The 22545-nt window shown below is 44.8% G+C and overlaps 1 protein-coding gene across 1 annotated transcript in view; it reads left to right on the plus strand.

Annotated features, from left to right (window-relative positions):
• Positions 1-22545, plus strand: part of MALRD1 (MAM and LDL receptor class A domain containing 1) — a 3359462-nt gene that overhangs the window by 1459253 nt on the left and 1877664 nt on the right. The window contains exon 29 of the mRNA XM_069646615.1: positions 5625-5919. Within this exon, the coding sequence (XP_069502716.1) occupies positions 5625-5919 (295 nt within the window). The remainder of the gene's footprint in view (positions 1-5624; positions 5920-22545) is intronic.

The following is a 22545-nucleotide window of genomic DNA, read 5'->3' on the forward strand; positions in this document are numbered from 1 at the left end:
GAAATTGTTATTGTTCAATGAATCCAATAGTTGCATTTATGTTGTTTGTCCTGTCTTGTAAAATACAAGGCATTAAAATATCAGTTCAAAAATCAAATGGAAGACTCAGTAGTAGTCTTATCGAGAATGGACAAACCGAGACATGGGGCCTCATTACGAGTATGGAGGTAGCCTTGGTGCTATTAGCGCCATGGCTGCCTCCATACCGGGCTCCAATACCGGGTTCCTGCAATGAGGACTTACCGGGTCATTCCGACATAGGAGTACCCGGTAATTCCTCCTTGCAGGAATCCATCCCCATTACCATTTGAGCCTCCATAGGGCTCAATGGGATTGGGGAGGGATGTAATAACAGGCACATTGCGAATGGTCCGTTATTAGCTCCCTCTTCCCCTTGCGGGACCTGGAAAGGACGCCTGGTTTTACCAGGCGCCCTTACAGGGTCCCACAAAGGGAACCTCGTAATTGCGCATCCGGTAATGAAGGGTGTCGGTCCCTTACCGGCACCCTTCATTACGGGAGCGCAATCCTCGTAATGAGGCCCATTGTATTCCAAATGTTTGCAAATGGGATAAACACAGAGCATACCACTAGCCCACCACCAAATCTAACCCAAAACACCTCCAATTCACCTTCACCTTGTATCCGCACAAGGTCTGGACCTTTTGATTATACACCACTTCTGTTTGACTGTTCCGTATTGTTTATCACATTAGTCTGTCCATGGTTCCATCTGGATCTTTCTCCTCACGTGGACGTCCTCCTGCATGGCGGTCACCCTCGTCTGACAATATCAGTCATCCATCTCCTCAGATGATGGTTGTTGGGCCACCACCCACAATGTATGCCTGGCATTTAATAAGAACCCATTATTTTGTGCCAACTGGCTGGATCCAAGATTGCCTTGTCCCAGTACCCCCAAGAACTCCTGAAAGCACTGTCTCATGTGATAAATCCTGCAGAGTCATCACCGAATCCCAGCCTAATGTCTCCTCCCATGTAGCCAGGGGAAGGTATCCAGACCTGATCCTAACACTGTGGGTGGTATCAGAAGGAAGGATTACATGGGAGGAGATGGCTATCAAGGTGAAGCAGTGACTACACTAGGAGAGATGCAGAATCATCTTCTGAAGATGAGCAGAAAATCATCCCATATATTTAATGGCTTACTATCAATGTTCCAATCCTAACATGAAAGTTCTAGAAAGCTGTTGTAAAGAACCAGTTAAACAGAGTCAAGTTGGTACCTTAGAGGCTCGGGTATTTTAGAGAAACATATTTGAATTTCATGATTCTATCCTAAAGAGAACCTCTCACCCTAAAGTGAAACTTCAGACTCTTCATTCAGATGCCCCTTAATCTGGTAACTCTCTGCCTATAGAAAAATCTAATTTAATTGAAAAGAAAACCGAATAACTTAATATCATTGATTTGCTTAAGAACTCCAATTCCCATAAGGCCAAAAGTACTGCAACAAAGAAGAGGAACTTAGAGGCAATGGGGATTTAGAAGTGTGAATGTTCAACGCTGTGGTCTAGTCTTTGCCAATTTGAGCACCTGAGCAGGATATTTAAAGCCCAGGATGAGACCCAGCTGTGTTGGTGTTGTAATGAAGATGGAAAAGAGGAAGAAGCAGTTTGTGTTTGTTGAGGAGGCATAGCAGAGGGAGCTCAATCCATCCATGGTGCAGGTGCAACCAAGGAGAGAAGCTTGCCAACAGAAGTCACACCAACATTGAAATAACAGAAGAACTGAAGAGTACGCACAGCGGAAGACTGCATATAAGAAGAAGCATAGCTGTAGAGTAGATGCATTACTGATGCAGTGTGAAGCAGACTGGAGAATCTGCAGAAGATCAACAGAGCTTCCATTGCTTCTGGAGACCAGCACACAACTTACTTGAGATCGCCAAAATAGGAGAAAAGACTGATTTACGTCCGAAGCACCAGTGTGTCCTGACAGCCAGAGGGAGTTGACGCACAGAACCAGTGAGTTGTCAGAGAGTGAATGCTGACACTAAGGGCGTTCCGTGAAAGAACACTGTCACAGCTTAATGCTTTTGAATATAAGACAATTCATAAATACAACCAGCATGTATTTAATACCATTTAATGAAAACAAACAAAGCTAAGTGGCAAAGAAATAAGACTTTGGGAAAATATCAAGAGGAGTACAGTTGTAACTAGTATTGCCTACAGCCAAGGGACTGTAAAAAGACTTTGGTCAAACACCAAGAGGGGAAACGTTGTAACCAGTATTACCTACAGCCAAGAGGCTGTCAAAAGACGTTGTACAAAACAAATGTGGGGGAAGTCTCCATCCATTATTGCCTGCCATCAAGAAGCTACAGGCACAACCAATAAAGACAACACTTGGAAACGCTCACAACCAGCACTGCCAACAACCAATACATTGTGAGATACCCTCAATAATACAATCAAAGCATAATATCCCTTTTAAGAGATATTGTTTTGGAAAGGCTTGTATCTCACATTGCCAGCAGTCAAGAAATTGTGACATCACGGCAATAGACTGGTGTGGAGAATATTGGAATCAAACAAGTTTGAAGTTAGTGGTGCAATTTTCTTCCTGGCATGAGAGTATACCAGGAAAGTGCTTATAGTGGTTAGCCCTGAGAAACGAATGGATGAGGAAAGAAGTTGATAGTTTGATAACTTTTTGGCAGAAAGAGTTGGAGAAAGAACCTTTGTTGAATGATAAGAACGTATTTACTTTATCATGTATTGACAAAACATAACATCAATGCAACAAGTTGTTGTTTGCTACCCTGACAAAAGAGTGTTATTTTCAGGAAGAAGTACTGAGAAAGAATAGCATGCTATTTTGACAAGAAGAAGTTTTCTATGATAACAGAACAAATAAATTTATGTTTTGGAATCTGTGTGTTGGGAGAAAGTCAAGCATCCTTGAAAAGAGATATTGTGGAAGACATTGGGCTTCATAATGAGTCTGAGGGAATGAAGGGTAGGCGGGACTAGTAGCCATGCAGTGAGGATGCGTATTCCAGGAGCTCTCACCTGATCCGACAATTGATTAGCCCTACTGCACATTAATATACTACACACTGCAAATAAACCCCTGAGAGGAGGCCCTGGGTACTTGAGGTGCGCCAGTGAGGAAGAGCGGGGGGAGCGACAGAGCCAGTGAGGGACAGTAAAGAAATGATGCAGCCAGGACAATGTGGTAGGAAATGGTGCCTGCATCCTGAGGGAGGTGCTGCAGCTGCAGTGGACGCTGCTTGAAGGGGGCTCCCGAGGACTCGGGCTGGTGGAGGCTCGGGCAGACCCTGGCACCTGAATGGTGCAGCATGGAAACAGGACAGCAGCTTTAAGAACACTCTGGTGGGGCCAGCAGCGGAACCGGAGTGGAAAAGGGGCGGTGATCACCCCCCAGAGAGCGTAGGGCAAGCTGCTGGAGCAGTGGCCACAGAGTGATGAGGGAGCGCCCTGGTGTGTGGGGGCCAGCAGCACGACGTGACGAAGAAGCAGGCACGGAGCAGCAACCTGCCGGGAGGGATTCCGTTGAGGGTCGAGTGCCAAAAAGCAGTCGGCCTGCATGACATGGCTTGGTGTGGAGCGGGAGGTTCTGTGTGTGGAGAGCAGAGGGACCAGACCACACAGGAGAGAAAAAGGCTGCAAGAGGGGGTCCGGGGAGAAATGGACTGAATATCCTGCATTGGGATTGAAGAGGCTGATTCAGGAACAAAGAGCTTTTCTGGGAATTACACCTGACAGAAGTCCTTCCCCACTTTTGTGACGCAAACTCACTTCCGAAATGCCAGGGGCCACAATGAAGGTTGACAATTTACATGGATTACTTAGGTCTTTGAGAGTCACAACGTGAGTTAAGGTGCACTTGACCCTACCTGATGAGCCACCCTTTCACAGAGGAGTATAAAGTATAGTGGACATTGAATTAGCTTGATGTATAGCACCTGACAGCACTGCGAGATATGTGCTAATTTGAGGCATTCCATGCAAATAACCTTTCACGCTCCATTGGTGCAACACACCAGGCCTAAAGGTGGCTGCTCCACAAAATAAGTCATAACTCATCAGGAAAAATCCATTTAATAACTGTGTGCTGGTGCAGTGATCTACCTCTGTGGCTTCTTCTCTCTGGAAAGAGGTGACAGTATCCCAAGTCCAACTACTGCACCACAACCCTCCCTGGCATGGAATTATTCCACTCGCCCTGTGAGCCAGCAGCGCAGGGAAGCATAGCGGAGAGTGGGAAGTGACACTGCAGCTGGCAGCCCCCTGATATCAGAACTGAAGTGGCGGTTTACACTTGCACCCCCTCAGAGAGTCAAACCCAAGTGAATATGACGCTCCACACAGTGGCTGTCTGAAGAAGCTTGGCACTGCAGGCGGATAGCTGGATAGCTGTATAGCAATTGGTCCTGGGATACTGGACGGCATGGGGACAGAGCCCCGGTGGGGAGGCACAGATCAGACAGGGCAGTCCCGGGCTAGGCATAGGCACGATATTGTCCACTTTGTTAGTACTGTTCTGCCTTGAAAACCAAGGGGAAGAGTATGTGCTGTTATCACAAATGGCAGCATTAATCTACCTTACTGCTCACTGGAAGAGAAACCATCTCCCAAAATGAACAGAATGGACAAAAAATGCCTATTAATGATATGAAATGGAAAACTTGACAGCTTTATTAAGGGGATCCCATACTCGTACATACATGGTATGGCTTCCCTTCATGGAGTATTACAGATCATACAGTGGAGAAGATAGGTAATGGCAGTGAAGGAAGGTATATGGCAAGGACCCAGAAAAGCTCAGCCTTGCACCCTGTTGAACACCTACGCATATAAAGACACCATTGGTATGCTTAAGATCCCCCTAGCTTACTATTGGATGACTATCCTCGACTACTTCCCAAACACCATGTACTGCTGAGTGGGTGCGGGAAAGAGGGAGGCAGGATAGTGGGGTAAAAAGGGAGGGTCGGGACATAATAGGAACTGGAATGTTACTACGTAAGATTCCATGATTGAGTTTTGGTGATGCAATTACCATAATTCAGATGCGTGTATATTTTAAAATGTTTAGTGAACCCTTGGGTGTCAGAATATGTGTTGTAATGTTGGTTCCTCATGGAAAATTCAATAAAGAACAATTTGAAAATAAAACCTGAAACTGAGAAGTCACATGGTTCCCGTAGGCCTCAGCAGTATACCGAGTATGTTTGTGCACCCTCTTATATCTGAGATGAGATTGTACCTGATAGAGAAGAGAGAACCATGTGTAAATAAACATAGGGGGAGGGTGCCTGAGGAGAATTGTAAATAATCGGACAATGTGGGCAGACAGCTGTCTAAGGTGAGAATAACACTGTTTTGTTATTTATGAAATAACATGGCATTGAAGAGAACCACTGTGGCGCCTTTATTTCAGATAAAAATGTATGGAAAATGCATTATATGTTGGTTATAATTACAAGAATAATACATGATCACTACAAACGTAAAAGTAGTATCACAAATCAAAGTGAGTGCCTTTCTGAAATGCAATTTTAAACATAGAAATGAAAGAACATATTTAAATCATATTATAATTTTACCAATATTTGATTAACCTAATTACAGATGATTTTCTACTATCACATGTCTGGAGAGAGCATCGGGACACTGACGGTGTTCAAAGTGACTGTAGCCAACCAAGAAAGTATCCTATTCCAGCTTGATGGTGACCAGGGAAATGTTTGGCACAGGCAAGAACTTGCCCTCACTGGTGGAGATGAGGACTTCCATATTTCCTTTGAAGGTCAAGTTGGAAGCTCTCAGAGGGGAGATATTGCCCTTGATGATATTGTTTTTACAAAGGATTGTTTACCCGCAACGCCCTATGATACAGATGCAGGTACAGAACGTCCTTCAACAGGTACGTTGTATGTTCTATCAATTGCAAATATTCAATGTCATATGTCGAAACGGTGTGTCTCATGAAGTGTCATTAGATATTAGTAGTGAACAAAAAATAACCGTTATTAGCCATTGGGCGTGGGCACAGCTCCAATTAATATCCCTCACACTCTGCTTCAAATTGAGTCTGACTCTGGGATAATTAAGCTCCATTAGGATAGCCCCAGCTTGAAGGGGAATCTGAGAAGCTCGTCCATCCCACCTCATGTGCAAACGAAAGCAGATAAGTGCAGGTCACCCTATGTCTTAAATCTTCTTTTAGTAGAGCCTTCCCGGAAACATAAATATGCCACATAAGAAGATGGTCTACTATTACATCTATAGTATATAGACAGAAGAAAATTGCCCTTTCGTCCATGCCATTAGTTTCTATCTTCATTCTTGCAGAAAGGTAAAAAGGAGCCATCCTGCCCTCTGATATTTTCTGCAGATATATTAGAACATATTTCATATGCTAGTTCCATAAGGCAAGCCAGGGTATTTACTATAGGACACTGGCAAGTGCTTGTATTTGTTAACGAATTTTGTTCTTAAACGTGTTAGCCAGTATATATACAATCATTTTGTTTTAAACATTGTTAGACTGAACATGAATCACAACAGCTAAGTTTGACCCATTATTGATGTGCAATATCACACAAATGAACATAAAACGATATATTAATTTAACCTCTGTGGTAGGGATTTCTGCAGCGCTGCTGGGCGTTATGACTCGCCAGGGTGTCACGTGCATTGCTGGCACTTTAATGCCAGTTTCACCCACCGCCAAATAATGAGTGTTCAGGCCCATTGTAGGAGGCTCCTCCACTTTGCCAGTAAGAACCGCAGGAATTGCCACAGGCGGAATTGGCACCCGTGATCATTATTGCCAACGCAGCGTGCAGTATTATGACCCCTGCCCTTACTCTATTTATGATCTGCTGGTATGTCTCCAGACCAAGTGGCAGTAATGTCAAATGAGTTTGGCGGTATTTTCCCTGATAAACGTATCATAGGGATAGTCTCGTGTATCGGAAATCACACTTGAAAGCAGCCCTACTTTGGAAGCCAGATTACATAATGTATGGCAAAGCAACATCGTGAGTAGGGACGCTTTTCATGCAGTGTGACAGCGCTGCTCTTTGCTCTTTTTACTACATTTACCCCAATATATTCAAATAAGACTGCAGCACGTTATGTTGGTAATAGGATATTGAATGGTTGTAATTTTATTATTGCCTTTGTTCTGCCCTATATTTTAGTCACTGTGTGAAGTGATTGGGCACAGGGTTAATATTACCCTTTGTGTAAAGCATGATTTCATCTGAGCACATAAGGGAAGTAACAAAAAGCATGTGTGTGTGTGTGTGTGTGTGTAGCGAAATGTGATATGTCCAATTGGTAGGCTTGATAATGGGTGACACGAATCACTATCGTTAATTTGCTCTGCAGTATACTTTTTCAACAAAGCGGGCCTTTGCTAGATATGCCGTGCCCTCGCACCTTTTAAGCCACCCATTGTGCCCTCTGGGCCAGGGCAATGGCGCGATTGGCAAAGTCTATGGGCCCTGCAGAAAGCCATCTCCCAGTCATGCCTCAGAGTTGGCTTGGTGTTCTTGGCTCCCAAGGCAGGACCAAGGGCCACAACAAATAGGGGTCTGCAGTGTCAGAGCCAGGCTAACAGGCACATGGAGGCATGGCATGTGGAGCATTCCCCAATCTAGGTCCAGGATCATCCAATTCTATTTAGAATGGACAGCTGTAGAATTGTATGAATGCATTTTTGTTCCAGGAGCTGCACGTTTACACACTGCATGATGGTTCTGTGCTCGTTTTAAGCAGGCACCTCATGGACCCCCTTATCTTTTGATTTTTTGCCTATGTTTTCTTCCTTGAAATACCCCACTACTTCATCACCTCTTATTCTTCTGGACCTATTTAATCTTGTTGCAATAATATGGAAATCATTTTACCTCTTCTTCTTTGTTTGGATTCAGTTCTTTCGCTTTGCAGGTTTTAATCTTCAGATTTATTCAGCTCATTCTTCTTGCTCCTTTCTGTCTTAATTAATTTCCTGCATATCAACTTCCCACCCCATATTTCTAGGCCTTACCTGGAGTTCATTTTCACAATACATCCAGTTGACTTTATTGTCCCTTTTCTTTGTGCAGATCATCTTTATTTTCTTGCTTATATTCTCCATTTCGATACTCCCCACTCTCATACAACTTTCTTTCTATAATTCCCTTTCTCTTTCTTGTTTTTCTTGTCAAATCTGAAATTTCGTTGCATCCTCCTTTTCTACTCACTTGTATGTTTCCATACCATCTCTTGCTGATATTACATCCTTTCACCCTGATCATTATTTATTTTTTCTTGTCTTTTCTCAAGTAATTTGGACTCACATTATCCTCTTTCCATCTTTGTGTCATCTCAAAAACCATCTCAACCATGGTTCACTTCATGTCTGAAATCCAATTGACGAGCATGACATAAACTCCCCCTCTGATCCAGCTGATCTTTAATCTGCCAACATTCCTTTTGATTTTGATATGTTCCATACTAAATGACTCTATTAAACGTGTGTCTATGTTCTTTCCACACACCTCTGCTCAAAATATTCTCATCTTTATCCTCAATGTCCTGAACTCTCACTGATTTATTTTTCGTTCTGCTTATATTGTCCTTATTTTTTTACATCGAAATCTGATAAGCTCAGATCTAGTTTAAAAGAAGCTACTTATTCTTCATAGTGTTCTACCTACTGAATTCTTTCTTCTTTCACTTGCCTCGCTCTTCTCTCTGAAACATCTGTTCTTCTGTTCCAATGAGCTAACACTAGCATTTCTCCTTTAGATGCCTTTTCATTGACTCTTCTTCTTTGTTGTATCCTCACTTTTTTCCTAATTTGACATCTATATTCAACTCACCCTTTCTTCTGGCATGTTTCTGATTGCCTTTAAGCATGGTATTAATCTTCAAATTATTTAAAAACATGTAACCCATCTCTCCCTTCTGGATATCCCCCTATTTCTCTTTTTCATTTGCCTCTGGCCTTTTGGAACATCGTCTTTACTCTTAAATATATCCACATCTCAAATATAATTATTTTTCCTCTTCTATATAATCTGGCGTTCATCCTACCCACTCTATAGAAACTACTCTTTCTGTGTCACAAACGTTCTTGCTTCATTCTGCCATTTGAAAGTCTTGTGTCATCTTTTTCTTGACCTGTCTGCAACTTTTGACATGGTGAATCATTCTATTTGTCGCTCCTCTCTTTCTGTCCTTTGCACATCTGGAATTGTTCTGTACTGGTTCTCTTTTTATCTTTCTGATCACACTTATTTTGTTTCAAGGGCTGTTTTCTGAACCGTTAAGTCTCTGTTATTGGCCTTCTCCTGTCGCTTTGCTAACATTCAGTTCAGTTGTTTGGCTTTTTACTGTCAGCTTGCAGATGACTCAGATCTGTTTCATTTTTCTTTTTTTAGTGAATGTATGTTCTCTCTCTGCCATTAAGCTTTACATGCTTCTCACTCTTCATTGTAAGATCCCCCTTTCCCCACATCGTCTCTCAATGACTCATATACTGCTTTTGTCCATTACTTCCTATTCTGACACTCTTGAGCTTTCACCATCTGCACATAGTAAAAGCATTACTTTTGATTCCTCACTTTCATTCCTTTACATTTTCTGTAGCTTAAAGACTTCTTTCAGTGGCTGATTGAGAGGTATGCCATGTGTTGATTGTTTCACAAAGTGCATTTAGGGTTGACACATCCTTACCCACAGTTTACCCACATGTGCATATGTGCATGCTTAGAGAAATGCAACGAGTGAATCACCAAATGATGTTTGGTTCATTGTTGAAAGGTTCGTGCATGCAACCCTTTCCAAAAGAGCTTTACTGCAAAGTCTAAATGATGAGCTATTGATACTAGGTGGCCTTCACAATGTGTATTTTTGACAGCCTTTCCCATTGGATCCGGATCTCTTATTTTGCTATGTTTCAAATGCAATGCTATATAATGGCATGCCATGCACAAAAGAAACTATGCCAACCGATCAACTTAATTCATTGTCCCTGAATTAGTGGCCACATTGCCGAATAAACGTAAACGTTATGCTCTGCTTGAATGTGGGGAAAAGTGACATTGCTGGAAGAGTGACAGGGGCAGTGTTCCAGTAGTGGGTGCAAAGTAGCTAGAGCATCTTTCGCTGGCCTTTGCTGACCTTACGATTCCTTTGTTCTTCTAGAGCACCAAGCTCCTCTTCACTCTGCAATTGATGATCTTCTTCGTGTGCTTTCCCCATGCACCCATATATCTCCCTCTCTTACAGCACTGCAGTGGCTTTCTTCCCCTGCTTGGCTCTAGTTCTCTCTCTTATGCATTCGTTTAACCTGTGTTTGTGCTCTTGATCCCCTTTTTTCTTTTGCTTTGGTGAATATTTATTTTCTTTCTCACACAGTTTGTTCTTCTTTGTTTCTCTTGGCTGTCCCTCACCCTATGTGTGATAATCATTCGTTTGCACTGCTTGCTCCTACATTTTTTAATGTTGTCCCATTGTCTACATGTTCTGCATGTACTTTTCTGATGCTCGATCTTCTCTTAAAAAGCATCTACTCTCTCCTTCTTGAATGTTAATTCAATCTCCTGTTAGTTATTTGTTATTTTTCAATACTGTGTTGCCGTTACTTTGTACAGCATTTGTGCAAAGCTCTATATAATCCCAAATAAATAAACACAGCATATATGAGTGTATATTTGTATCCTGTGCTCAGGTTAGTTGAATCCTTTTGAGCAGTTTTGTTGAGTCCAATGTGGCGATAGAGCGTTAGAATTTGGGATCAGTCATGCCTTTTATAAATATTTGAAATAAAACTGTGTTTTTCTCCATATGATTATAAAGAGATCCTTTGCTTCCAGAAGGTTGATCCTGCCTAACAAATACGATAATAATAATACAAGTTCAGACGTTCTCAGGTACAAACAATCACCCATTAAAACATATACAGGCATATAACAAAAGGCAGATCCACAATTCTCAACATTGTTTTAATAAATGCATTAGGATTCCTTCTGGGCTCAGTACTTTATTTCAGGCTCAAAACCTTGTAGCTCACCTTCTCTTTGTTAGATTGATTTCTAAATTAGATTTCTCCTTTATATAGCAATTAACCTACCTAGGAATTGCAGACTACTGCAGAAAATATTGAAATATGAGACCCAAAGATTAGGATACTTATAAGATGACGAATTGGTTTTTGTACATTTGGTATATATTTCCTTGGAGGATTCGGTGACTTCTTTGGCTGCATTCTCCATTAACTGGTTCCACGTTCTCCCATGGAACTGCCTCTTACTAGAGGTGATACGCCCTTCATAAACCCTCCCACCTTTGCAATTCATTCTCGGGAACGTTTTTTCGTGTTAAAATGTTCGACTAAACATGTAATTATTTTTCTACAGGATTTATTGTACTAGCTTTTACACATTTACAAGCTGTCACGTAGGTGTAATTGTTGCTACTATATTTCCCTGGGTCCCACTAATTCTATCTTCTGCTGCTTTTTCACCTATGCATACCCTCATGTGCTGATCAATTGCTGATTGCTATCCTACGTATGTATGAACGTTCTCAGATGACACTTATTTTAAGTTTCTGCATTGGCTTGTTAGCCTTTAAATCACCACACGCACGCCCATTTCAACAGAAGTTATAGAGTATTGTGGTTGGTTTGTATCCTTGCAGGATGAAAGGCATACATTTTATCACAGGCTCCCAACTTCATAATGATATAATACATTATAATATTTCTCCCAATAGTAATGCAAGTGGGATTATCCAATTGATCAAGGGGGAATCTAGCATTCAGTGTGTGCAGGCTATAATCCATTGCACTGCAAATTGCATGAATGCATTCCCCCCAGCACCCACTCATTATCCAGTAAATGTCTTTGGTTGTGTTATACATGCACTTAGATTTTTGCAACAGGGTCTGATCTTAGTTTTCCATTCAAGTCGCCCAGATCTATAAATGTAATGTTGCTGATGGAGAGTTCTGCCATATGCTGTATGTTTAAAAATGTGTATTCAGCAATGGCAAATGTAATAATCGAATCACAAACTGATTCTTCTATTTCATGTTTAAATCTTGCCTGTTGTGAAACCATTTGCAAAAGAGTTTGACGGCAATATCTAAATGGCTAGCTACTCAGACCAATAGGCCTCCAGAGTTGTGTCTTTTTGATGTTTTCCTTACCAATTTGGAAATCACAATATACTCTTCCAAATAGTTTAGAAGTGCCCCATTTTCCTGTTTTGCCTTGTGTCAAATCTTATCTTATGTCTTGGTATTTATAGCATGCACATTGACACAATCGGCCTCCTTGCACTCAAAGGAAACTTAACTATGTTAATTGTTCCTGAACTAGTGGCCAATAAAGAAGAACTTTTTTTTCTGCTTCTTTCTGAATGTAGAGAAATGTGACATTGATTGACAGTTATGGGGACAGAGTTCATAAGCAAGTTGCTCGGTAACTCCCAATGTATCTTCTACTGCTCCAGATGTTCGTGCATTTGTGTATAACCAATAGATGAAAGGTTGATCTCAGCCTTCTGAAAGGTTTTGAATGCCATTGAGAGACCACAGCACAAACCGTGTATAATCCCGGTGTTTCTGAGAGATATTGGACCACATGGCTGGAGTATCTTGCTCCACAGCTCTGGGGTTTACTGATGCATCTTGCTTCCAATGTGTTCTCCACTTGAGCCTAAGCCAGATGGGGAGTCTTCAAATGGTGCAGAGGTGTGGTCTCCATGTCCACACTATTGCCTTATCCATCTGTAGCTGCTGTAAGGTTATGACCACAATCACCTGGAAGATCTGTGATACCTTCTGTTAGTGTCGCACAAATGATCACCTACAGGATTTGTTTTCTCTAAAGTAGTTTGTTTCTACTTTACTCAAATGTAAGAGGCTCCTGAGTCTGCAGTGCGTATTCTGTTAGTGTAGGTCTGTATATTATACGGTATCCTGTTAGACTTTAAAGGTAAGCAAAGGCATCTTGGCTGGGCTATCTGCTGCATTCCTCAGTAATCCAAAAACTGATGCTGCTTGTTATGCAGCCCTTGGGTAATATGGTGTATCTCATAAATAGCAGGGTGGGGGGCATCACTTGTGTTTTACTTATGGCGCTGACAGGCATGAGTCTGCAGTTATGGTTGCTATTGGATGGCCAGTGACCATGCAGCAGCTGTTTCTTCAAGGGGCAGGATAATCAGGCATCACCGCTATCTGCATTTATAACTCAAGATACCCAAATGCATGTAATGATATTTATCACCTTCAAATCCACAGCAGCCTGAGTGCCATGAGATCCTACACATGAGTTGAGAGTAAGTGATGTCTGTTTCAGTGCAGTCATGAGGCCGGCCTCAGTCGAAATCAATTGCCTGTGAAAACAATCGTATTTGAAGTCTTCATGTAGGGACTCCTTTAGTTTTTCACTGTTGTATTGTGGTTTATTATTTCTGGTATACAATCATGTCACACTGGCTCCCCATTAGGGAAAGGATCATCTTCAAAATTGTCAATTACCTACAGATGCCTGAGCTACACTGTCCCCCAATATCTGGCTAAGAAAATCGGACAATAAAAATCCAGCAGACTGCTAAGATTGTCCATTTCTGTGCTAAAATCCTCCCACCTTAGAGACCGCAAGCTCTTTTCCTGGACTTTGGACTTTTTGATTTTAACTCCTGAGTGAGCGGGACCTTTTTCTCCCTCTTTCATGTATTTTACCTGATTTGGATGTTGTGTTTTCACTGTTTCTGGAGTCTGACAAACTCCATAGGCATCTGCTTTTTGTATGGTGACACACAGCACCTTCAGTGCAGTGTCAATGAGAAATACTTTGGATTCCTCTTAAGGATTAAATACATTTTCTCGCGTGAACTACAGTTCCCAAAAATATTAAAGTGAAATTGACATTACTTACCTTTTCTCTTTGTGGGTCCAGCACACACCAACTTATGTGCAGTGCACGGGGGTTACTAAGTAGCCCCTTACCATACTTTGTCATGTAACATTTTTTGTTACCCTCACTACTTTAAATGGCTGGTCGCAGTGGTTTAGTGTTTCCTACCATTGTGCTTTTCTAACACAGGCTGAAACCTCAGCTGCAGTACAGCACACATGGGTGACCATTTTGTCAAAATGGACTCTGTCTTCTTTTTTCGCCATGTTCTGTTTGCAAGGTTTTTTTGGCTTTTACTCTGTGAGTTGAGACAGGTTTGAGCCCTTTGTTTGTCAGTATTTTGTATTTATTTATTGTTTGCTTGTTAGGCGCCCACACAATAAGAATATACTGTTTCAAAGCACCCACAGGGCAGGGAGGGAGGACGGATGGGAAGTACAATTTGAACATTACACACAATATTAGCAGCAGAGGGGAGAGATGAAGGGGGGGGCAAACCTACTATGCCTTGTGAAAATTCAGAACGTGCAAGTGCAGAAAGGAAGATGGAAGACGGGGCTAGTACTGGGGAGTCCGAGGCCGTGGGTGAGCCATGGACAAAGTGCTAGAATGTTGAGTGCTTCACAGCTTGGGCCACAAGAGGTGAAGTGCAAGTCTCCAGAGCGGAGAGTATGCAGATGGAAAGTGCTGTGGAAAGACAGGAGCTGGGAAGAATTGGTGTGGGATGTCAAGTTCCCGAAGATGGATTATGGCCAAGGACACCAATTCAGAAACTGTGAGATTAGCAAAGGAGAGAAGAGAGGAAGTAGGAGGAAAAGAGGGAAGTCCTTCAGCCCTGAAACTGGCCCATGGGTCCAGTGTGTCTGGAAGGACAGGATGTGAGGCAGGGTACCGAAACTCCCCTGTCCTGTGTCTCTAGGAATGCCTGAACAAACCCAATTGTGAAAGAACAGCCACCCTTCTGTGTGATTAACAGCCTAGGCTGTGCATGAATGGAAAATCTTGCTTAAAAGGCAAGGTTCTTGGAACTACATGCAGAGTAGACAGCTGGAAGACACATCCAAAGAAGAACCAGTGAAGAGAAGCCTGTTACAACCTCCTGGACCTTAAATTACCCGGTGAAGCCTGGCTACTTTGCTGACCTCCTATTTCACCTCAACAGAGAAGCTCCGACCGAACGACATCTCCCCTTGGGTTAGTGGGACCAACCAAGCCTGAGACGAACTCCACTTTGGCATAATCCCTGACTTGCTGTGCCTCTCCGTTGCTGCACAAGCCCAATGCCAGGGGTCGAGCGTCCATAGTCGAGTGCAATTTCTGCTGCTGAACAAATCTGATCAAAATCTCCAGCAGCCTACTAAGCACGCTCCAGAAGAAGGACATCCTGATCCAGATTCCTCTCACCAGAGTGCAGGACCAAGGGAGCAAGGAAAGTCCAACCAGTGTCCATCGTTCTGCATAAGCGCTGTTTGCGAAGCGCTGAAACCGTGAAGTGCTGCTGAAAAGAAGAAAACTCATAGCTGCCAACGACTTTCCAGAGTCCTGCCTCATGAGCCCTCCAGACATCCTACATCTTTTCCCCACAACTGAGGCTCAGGAACCAGGGTCTGCATAGCTGTAGCAAGATGGAATCCAGCTGGACCCCTTTCTTCTAAACAAAGGTACTTTTTCATGCTTGGGGGTACTTACCTTCTTGCCTTAAGTCGTGCTGTCTCACTTGAGACTTCCACCTGCTTACCTTCTGAGTTGATTACAACTCCCTCTGCGCAGGCATAAAAGCTTGTAATTTTTCTGAACTTTCTAACTTTGTGCAAGACTTTTTTTCCAAGAAGTGCACCAGAACTATCGACTGTTTCCAAATGACTTTGACTGTCCTACCTCCCTAAAGGCACTCTTCTAAATCCATTGACTTTGGTATTGCTTATCCCCACATGGGTTGTAGCCATTTAAACACTGTTACTGCTGGGAAAGGCTTATGATATGATATGATATGATAAGGCATTTGTAACGCGCCGGTGTTTCAAGGCGCGACGAGGCAGGGAGGGGGGAACAAGGGGAAGACAGACAGCGATCCTACTAGGCCAGGTGTCATTCAGACCGCGCAAGTGCAGGGGTAGGGGGAAGGGAGAGGTGCATGGGGAAGGGGAGGGGGGAAGTGCAGTACAAGGTAAGTAGAATAAATAAATAAAAGGGCCAGCTGGTGGCAAGTGCAAGGTAAGTGCAGAACAAGTGCTGGGAAGGGGGGGCTGTAGGGATACAGAGACAGTCCCGCAGTGCAGGGGTTGCCAGGGAGGCAGTGCAAGTGGAGAGTGGCTGGGCCCAGGACCGAGGTCGGTGAGAGTGGCCCAGTTGCAGATTCAGTGCAGTTTCAGCGAAGAATTAGCAGGGGAGAGGGAGAGAGAAAGCAGAAGCAAAGAGGAAGGTTTTGAGGTGCTTCCGGAACCGGAGATGGTTCTCCTCAAGTTTCAGGGGGGCAGGAAGGCTGTTCCAGAGGGAGGCCCCTGCCGCGGAGAGAGATCTACCCCCAGCTCGTTGCTTCGAGAAGCGGCTGACCCTGAGGGAGTTGGAGACGGATGAGAGAGAGTTGAAGGTATTTGGGCCCCAGGCCCCAGAAGGCCTTGTGGACAATGCAGAGGGTTTTGAACTTTTTCCTCGCAGCCACTGGGAGCCAGTGTAGCGATTTCAGTCCTGGAGAGATACGGTCCCTGGGCTTGAGGCCAAGGACAAGTCTCGCAGTTCTGTTCTGGATGAGTTGCAGAGGGCGGAGTGTGGAGGCATGCTGATTAAGATAGAGGGTGTTACAGTAGTCCAGCTTCGAGAGAACCAGGGCTCGGGAGACAGCAAGCTTCTGGGGGAAGGAGAGGAAGGGAAGAATACCTCTGAGGAGGTGCAGCTGGTAGTGTGACTTCTTAGAGATGTCAGATATATGAGGAGAGAAGGAGAGTGTGGAGTCGAAGATAACCCCGAGGTTTTTTGCCTTGCAGGTAGGAGCAGGAAGAGGGCCAAGAGAGGCCGGCCAGAGAGCTGCAGGGAAGGAGGGAGTGGGTGTGCCTATGAGCAGAATCTCAGTCTTACTGGCATTAAGGCAGAGGTCATTGGCGGCACACCATTCCTGGATAGCAGACAGACAGTCAGAGATGAGGGAGGGAGAGGAGGAGGCCGAGGGTAGCCTGAAAATGAGCTGGGTATCGTCCGCATAGTACTGAAATTTGGGGCAGAGAGCGGCGATGCGGTGTGCAAGGAGTGCCAGATACTGGTTGAACAGCCAGGGGGAGAGATTAGATCCCTGGGGGATACCACAGGTGGAGAAAAAGATGTCAGAGAGGAAGGACCCGAGTTGGACTTGGGAGGGTCGATTGGAGAGGAAAGAGGTCAGCCACGCCAGAGCCTGACCAGTGATACCCAGGTTATCACGGAGACGGTTGAGCAGGATGGCATGGTTGACAGTGTCAAAGGCAGAAGAGAGATCGAGCAGAATGAGAACACACGGAGTGTTGGAGTCGAGGTTCAAGAGCAGGTCCTCACGGATGTTCAGGAGAGCAGTTTCCGTGCTTCTGGCAGCTCTGAAGCCAGATTGATGGTCATGAAGACTGCCAACAGATTCAGCATGGAGGTTAAGCTGGGAGATGGCCAGTTTCGTCAGGAGCTTGCCCAGGAAGGGAGTGATGGAGATTGGGCGATAGTTAGCCGGACAGGAGGGGTCAGAAGAGGGTTTCTTAAAAAGAGGGTGCACAAGGGAGTGCTTAAGGGGGGATGGGAAAACTCCAGAGGCGAAGGAGTGGTTGCAAAAGTCATCCAGGGCAGGAGCCAGGGAGTCAATGTGGTCCTTGATAGTTTTGGAGGAACAGGGGTGAACCTGTTTAGATGAGACTTTCATAGATCGGACTTGTCTGGAGACCTCGTCAGCAGAAAAAAGGGGAAAGTCAGAGAAGGAGGGAGGAGGGGTGGCTGCAGAAGGGCCAGAGGAAGAGCCGGGCAGAGAGGGAGGGAGGTGGTAGGAGGAGAGTGAGGATAGGATGTCCTGAGTTTTAGAGATGAAGTGAGAGGCCAGTGCAGTGCAGAGGGCCTGGGAGGGGACAGGAGAGGTAGAGACTGCAGCAGGGTGGCAAGCTCCTTGCAGATTTTAAAGAGTTCGGCCGAGTTGTTAGATGCCGCAGAGAGCCGGGCTTGGATAAGGGCTCTCTTCTTGGTGAGAACGGAGAGACGGTATTGCCTTTGGAGCAGGTGGCAGGCCAGTTTGTCAGAGGATGAACATGAAGCATGCCATTTCCTCTCTGCCACCCTGCACTTTCGTTTTAGGGTGACGAGATCCGAGTCATACCAGGAGTTACATTTGGCTTTGGGCTTCAGGCAGATTCTCATGACAAGGGCAAGGATATCAAGAGTATCAGATATAGCAGAGTGGAGCATGGAGAGGGCTGTGTCAGGGTGGGAGTCAGCCGAGGGGGCAGAGGGGGTGAGAAGGTGGCTGCGAAAGCCTCAACTGACATGCGCTTCATGGGTCGGATGACCGAGAAAGTGGGTGGCACTGGTGAGGGTGGCTTTGCCTGTGGGGTAGGGAGGGTGAGGTGGGAGGATAGGAGAAAGTGATCACTCCAGGAGAGAGGAGTGGAGAGAGGGACAGAGAGGGGAAGGTCAGAAGAGATCAGAGCATCAAGAGTGTGCCCTGCAGAATGAGTAGGCCCAAACGGGAGAATAGAGAGTGAGAGAGAGTTGCAGAGGTCACGAAAAAGTCCCGTGGGGGGACAGGAGGCATCCAAGTGGATGTTGAAGTCACCAAGAAAGAGGAGTTGAGTGTTTGAGGACAGGAGTGAGGAGGAGAGGTCAGCCCACTCAGAGAGGAAGGAGGAGATTTGACCAGGTGGCCGATAGACAGTAGCCATGGTAAGGGAATGGCTAGGAGAGAGAGAGAGAGAGACGGCAGACAAGGCATTCAAAAGAGGAGTAATTCTGCTTGGAGTGACAGAGGCAGGAATCCACTCAGGGAAGATAAGGGCCACACCCCCACCTGCACGGTTAGTCCTGGGCACGGAGAGGATCTTGTAACCGTCAGGTAGGAGTGTGTCAAGGCTGGTGACAGAGCTGGCCGTGAACCATGTCTCAGAGAGACCGAGGACGTCAAGGTCCAGTTCCTCAAGAAGGTGACAGATATCAGAAGAATGCTTGATTGCAGAGCGAGAGTTAAGAGTGGCAATGTGGAGAAGGTTGCCATCCTTGAAGGACTTCCGGGGAGGGGTACAGATCAGAGGTACGCCCTGCGGAGGTGTAGAAGAGGGAGGTGAAGAAGTAGCACGAGAGGGGGCAGGGAGGGAGGGTAGAGGCAAGGAAGCCGAGGACAGAGGAGGGGGGACAGCAGGAAAGGAAAGGAAGTTGATGAGGCGTGGGAAGCGTCTATCAAAGAGATGAAGGTTGGCCTGAGGGCCTTGGACCAAGATGGTCCCATTAGTGTAGACATTAATGATGGCCTTAGAGGAGTGGAAGGAGGCCAAGAGGACATCCCAGCGGGTGCCACCATTAATGGGAGAAGAGTAGAAAGGAGAGAGCACAGAGACCATATGAAGGGTCCATAGGACAGGCGAAGGTACGAAAAAGAGGATGTCAGTGAGAGTTTCCTTGGAGCAGGCACTAGTGTAGGTGTCAGCGATAGGGAGGCCTGGGTTGGAGACCAGGATGTTCTTTTTAAACTTTTTCCTACCAGATTTAGTGAGGAGAGCAGGATAGTCAATAGAGAAGCAGTTAGAGAAGATAGGCGAGATAGAGAGCACCCTGGAGTAGGAGGGAGTGGGGGGGGGACAGACGATACGAGAGCACACAGAGCACACAGGCAGGAAGTAAGCGGCAAGCCCAAGTTTACCACATTTCAGAACGGTGAGTGCGTATTAGGTACAGAGGTCACCTAAGTTTGAGAATCCTGCGAGGGGAGAAAAACCCTAGTTTACAACATTCCAGAGCAGTGAGTGCGTATTAGGTACAGAGGTCACCTAAGTTTGAGAATCCTGCGAGGGGAGAAAAACCCTAGTTTACAACATTCCAGAGCAGTGAGTGCGTATTAGGTACAGAGGTCACCTAAGTTTGAGAATCCTGCGAGGGGAGAAAAACCCTAGTTTACAACATTCCAGAGCAGTGAGTGCGTATTAGGTACAGAGGTCACCTAAGTTTGAGAATCCTGCGAGGGGAGAAAAAACCCTAGTTACCGCAACTGTGGGACACAGTGAGGTGAAGACACCATGTGAATGAAGTGACCAGGAATAGAAGGGGTGGGCTGGGAGACGGTGAAGATAGAAGTACAGGCGCCTGGCATCCCCTGCGGACACCTGCAGACACACAGGGAGCCGTACCGTAGGAGCCGCCCTTTGCCTAAGGGGCCCTTAGCCGAGGGGGGTCTGCCGGGCAGGGGGCTGCCCAGGAAGGGGGGTGGATATAGGCAGAGGGAGGAGGGGAAGAGGAAGGGGAGGGGGGGTGTGGGCGGGCAGGGAGGCGGGAAGGCAGAGGAGGACCAGGAAGTGGGAGGGGGGAAAGCAGGCACAACAACGCGCTCAGAGCGCGAGACAAAATAAACACTTTTTTTTGGGGGGTTTATTGTTGCACAATTTAACTCACGGGGCCCGCAGGGCCAGGCAGGGCTTCCCTAAGCCAGCTGATCCCTCAGGCTACCGGCGACTGCTCTCCCACGCTCGGATGAACAAAGAGGCGAGCGGGGGGAGCAGCCGCCGAGTAGGCCAGAGGGAGGCTGCTAGTCAGCCAATCAGAGGGAGGGAGGGTGGGCAGGCAGGGAGGCGGGAAGGCAGAGGAGGACCAGGAAGTGGGAGGGGGGAAAGCAGGCACAACAACGTGTCAGGAGCGGTATGACACTCCTCTATTGAAGCTTTTTGTGTCATGTAACTGGTTTGCAACAGCGCCCTGATGCCTCAGGGTTTAGGCGCTTTACAAATGTAAAAACAAATAAATAAATAATTGATAGCTTTGAGAAATGTATTTGTAAAAGCTTGCTATGCTATCCTTTGGTTATATAAAGATATGAAAATATGATAGAAAGGGTTGGGAGGCAGAGTAGAGGGGCGTTCCTCATCTGTCACTGACAGACAAGGTAGGCAGAAACTTTGGTTGCTCAGAACGGATCTTCACATTCTTCAGCTTACCACACAGCGCAAATCCAGCCTGCACGTCTAAAGTCAATGTTTCTTCCCATTGTCAGAACATTATGCATTTTCACCAGTCTGCATCCAGCTTATTTAATGAGCTAATTTGCACTATTATTATGGGAATCTCTTACATGTTAAATGGGGTTGGGTTAATTATAAGTTATATTTAGGTTAGTATTATTTGTAATGCAGTTCAGTTAAGTTCATTGACATAACATCCTGAAGCTAAGTGCAATTTCAAGCATTTGCTCTGTGCATTGGCATCTATTTAAATCTGCCTGAGACTCACACTCTTGAGTCCAGCAATGTGATTCACACCCTGGGCCCCATTTGAAGTTCAAACCTTCAATAAAATGTGCATGCTGAAATGATGAGAGATAAGACACCATAGCTTGTGCCACCACCGTGCAGTGCTAAGACTAACACCCAGGACATTAAAGATGACATCACAACGTTCAAGTCCTTACAAGGGATTCTGGTTATAGTTGGTAAAAGGGTGTTAGGCATGATTGGGAGATCTATGCAAAATGACTTAACATATGAACAAATGTACTTATGTAAATAAAACATTATATTACAGTGTTGTTCTTAATATAGGAAGCTAATCATACATATACATACATAAGAATTGGGTGCAGCATACACTGTAGTAGTAGAATATTTTTATTCTGGTAATTTTGCTTTGTAAAATAATGAAAGATATCCTTGCGGAGTTTTCAGTAAGACTTACTATACTACATATATGTGTTAGTACAAACAATAGATATAAAGATCGGCAATGCATACAAATTATAGACACATACCGGCAAACTACAGTATAGAAGACAAAAACAACATCAAGACAAACAGCCTTATTCATGGAATTATTTGCACCGAAAATGCAGATATGCACTCCTTTCTGCCCGAAAATCCCTGTTTGAGGTATAGGGATTTTCGGGCAGAAAGGAGCGCAAATCTGCGTTTTCGGCGCAAATAATTCCATGAATCAGGCAGTAAATGTCAACAACATCATCAAGTACTCAAATGAATTGTGTGTGTACGGCCTGCTTATTGGCTCATATCTGTGCACCATGAGCTGGCTGACACCAAACTCTAATGGAAATAATTCTACAATATAAAAGAATGTTAACGTCTTCTACATATATAGCAACTTTTCCATTTAAACATTCTTACAGTCAGTGAAGAAAACTGGTTGGCTTTCATATGTCAGTGAACAAGGCCCAGATTTCTGAGGTCATCAATGAAAATTGTGATATCATCTTTGATGTTCTGGGCGTTAGTCTTAGCAGTGCATAGTGGCAGCGCGAATTATGGTTGCTTACCTTATTTATTTTATTTTATTTATTTGCATTTGTTGAGCGCACAGCAGACCGAAGGCATCGTGGCGCTAGTTACGGTGTTGCTTATACTTAGTTACATACAGTTAATGTCCGTACGGTTACATTGGACGATATATACCTTTTTACAGTTATGCAAGAGTAG

This window comes from Ambystoma mexicanum, chromosome 2q, assembly GCF_040938575.1.
Source record: "Ambystoma mexicanum isolate Mex_15411 chromosome 2q, UKY_AmexF1_1, whole genome shotgun sequence".
NCBI classification, from domain to species: Eukaryota; Metazoa; Chordata; class Amphibia; order Caudata; family Ambystomatidae; genus Ambystoma; species Ambystoma mexicanum.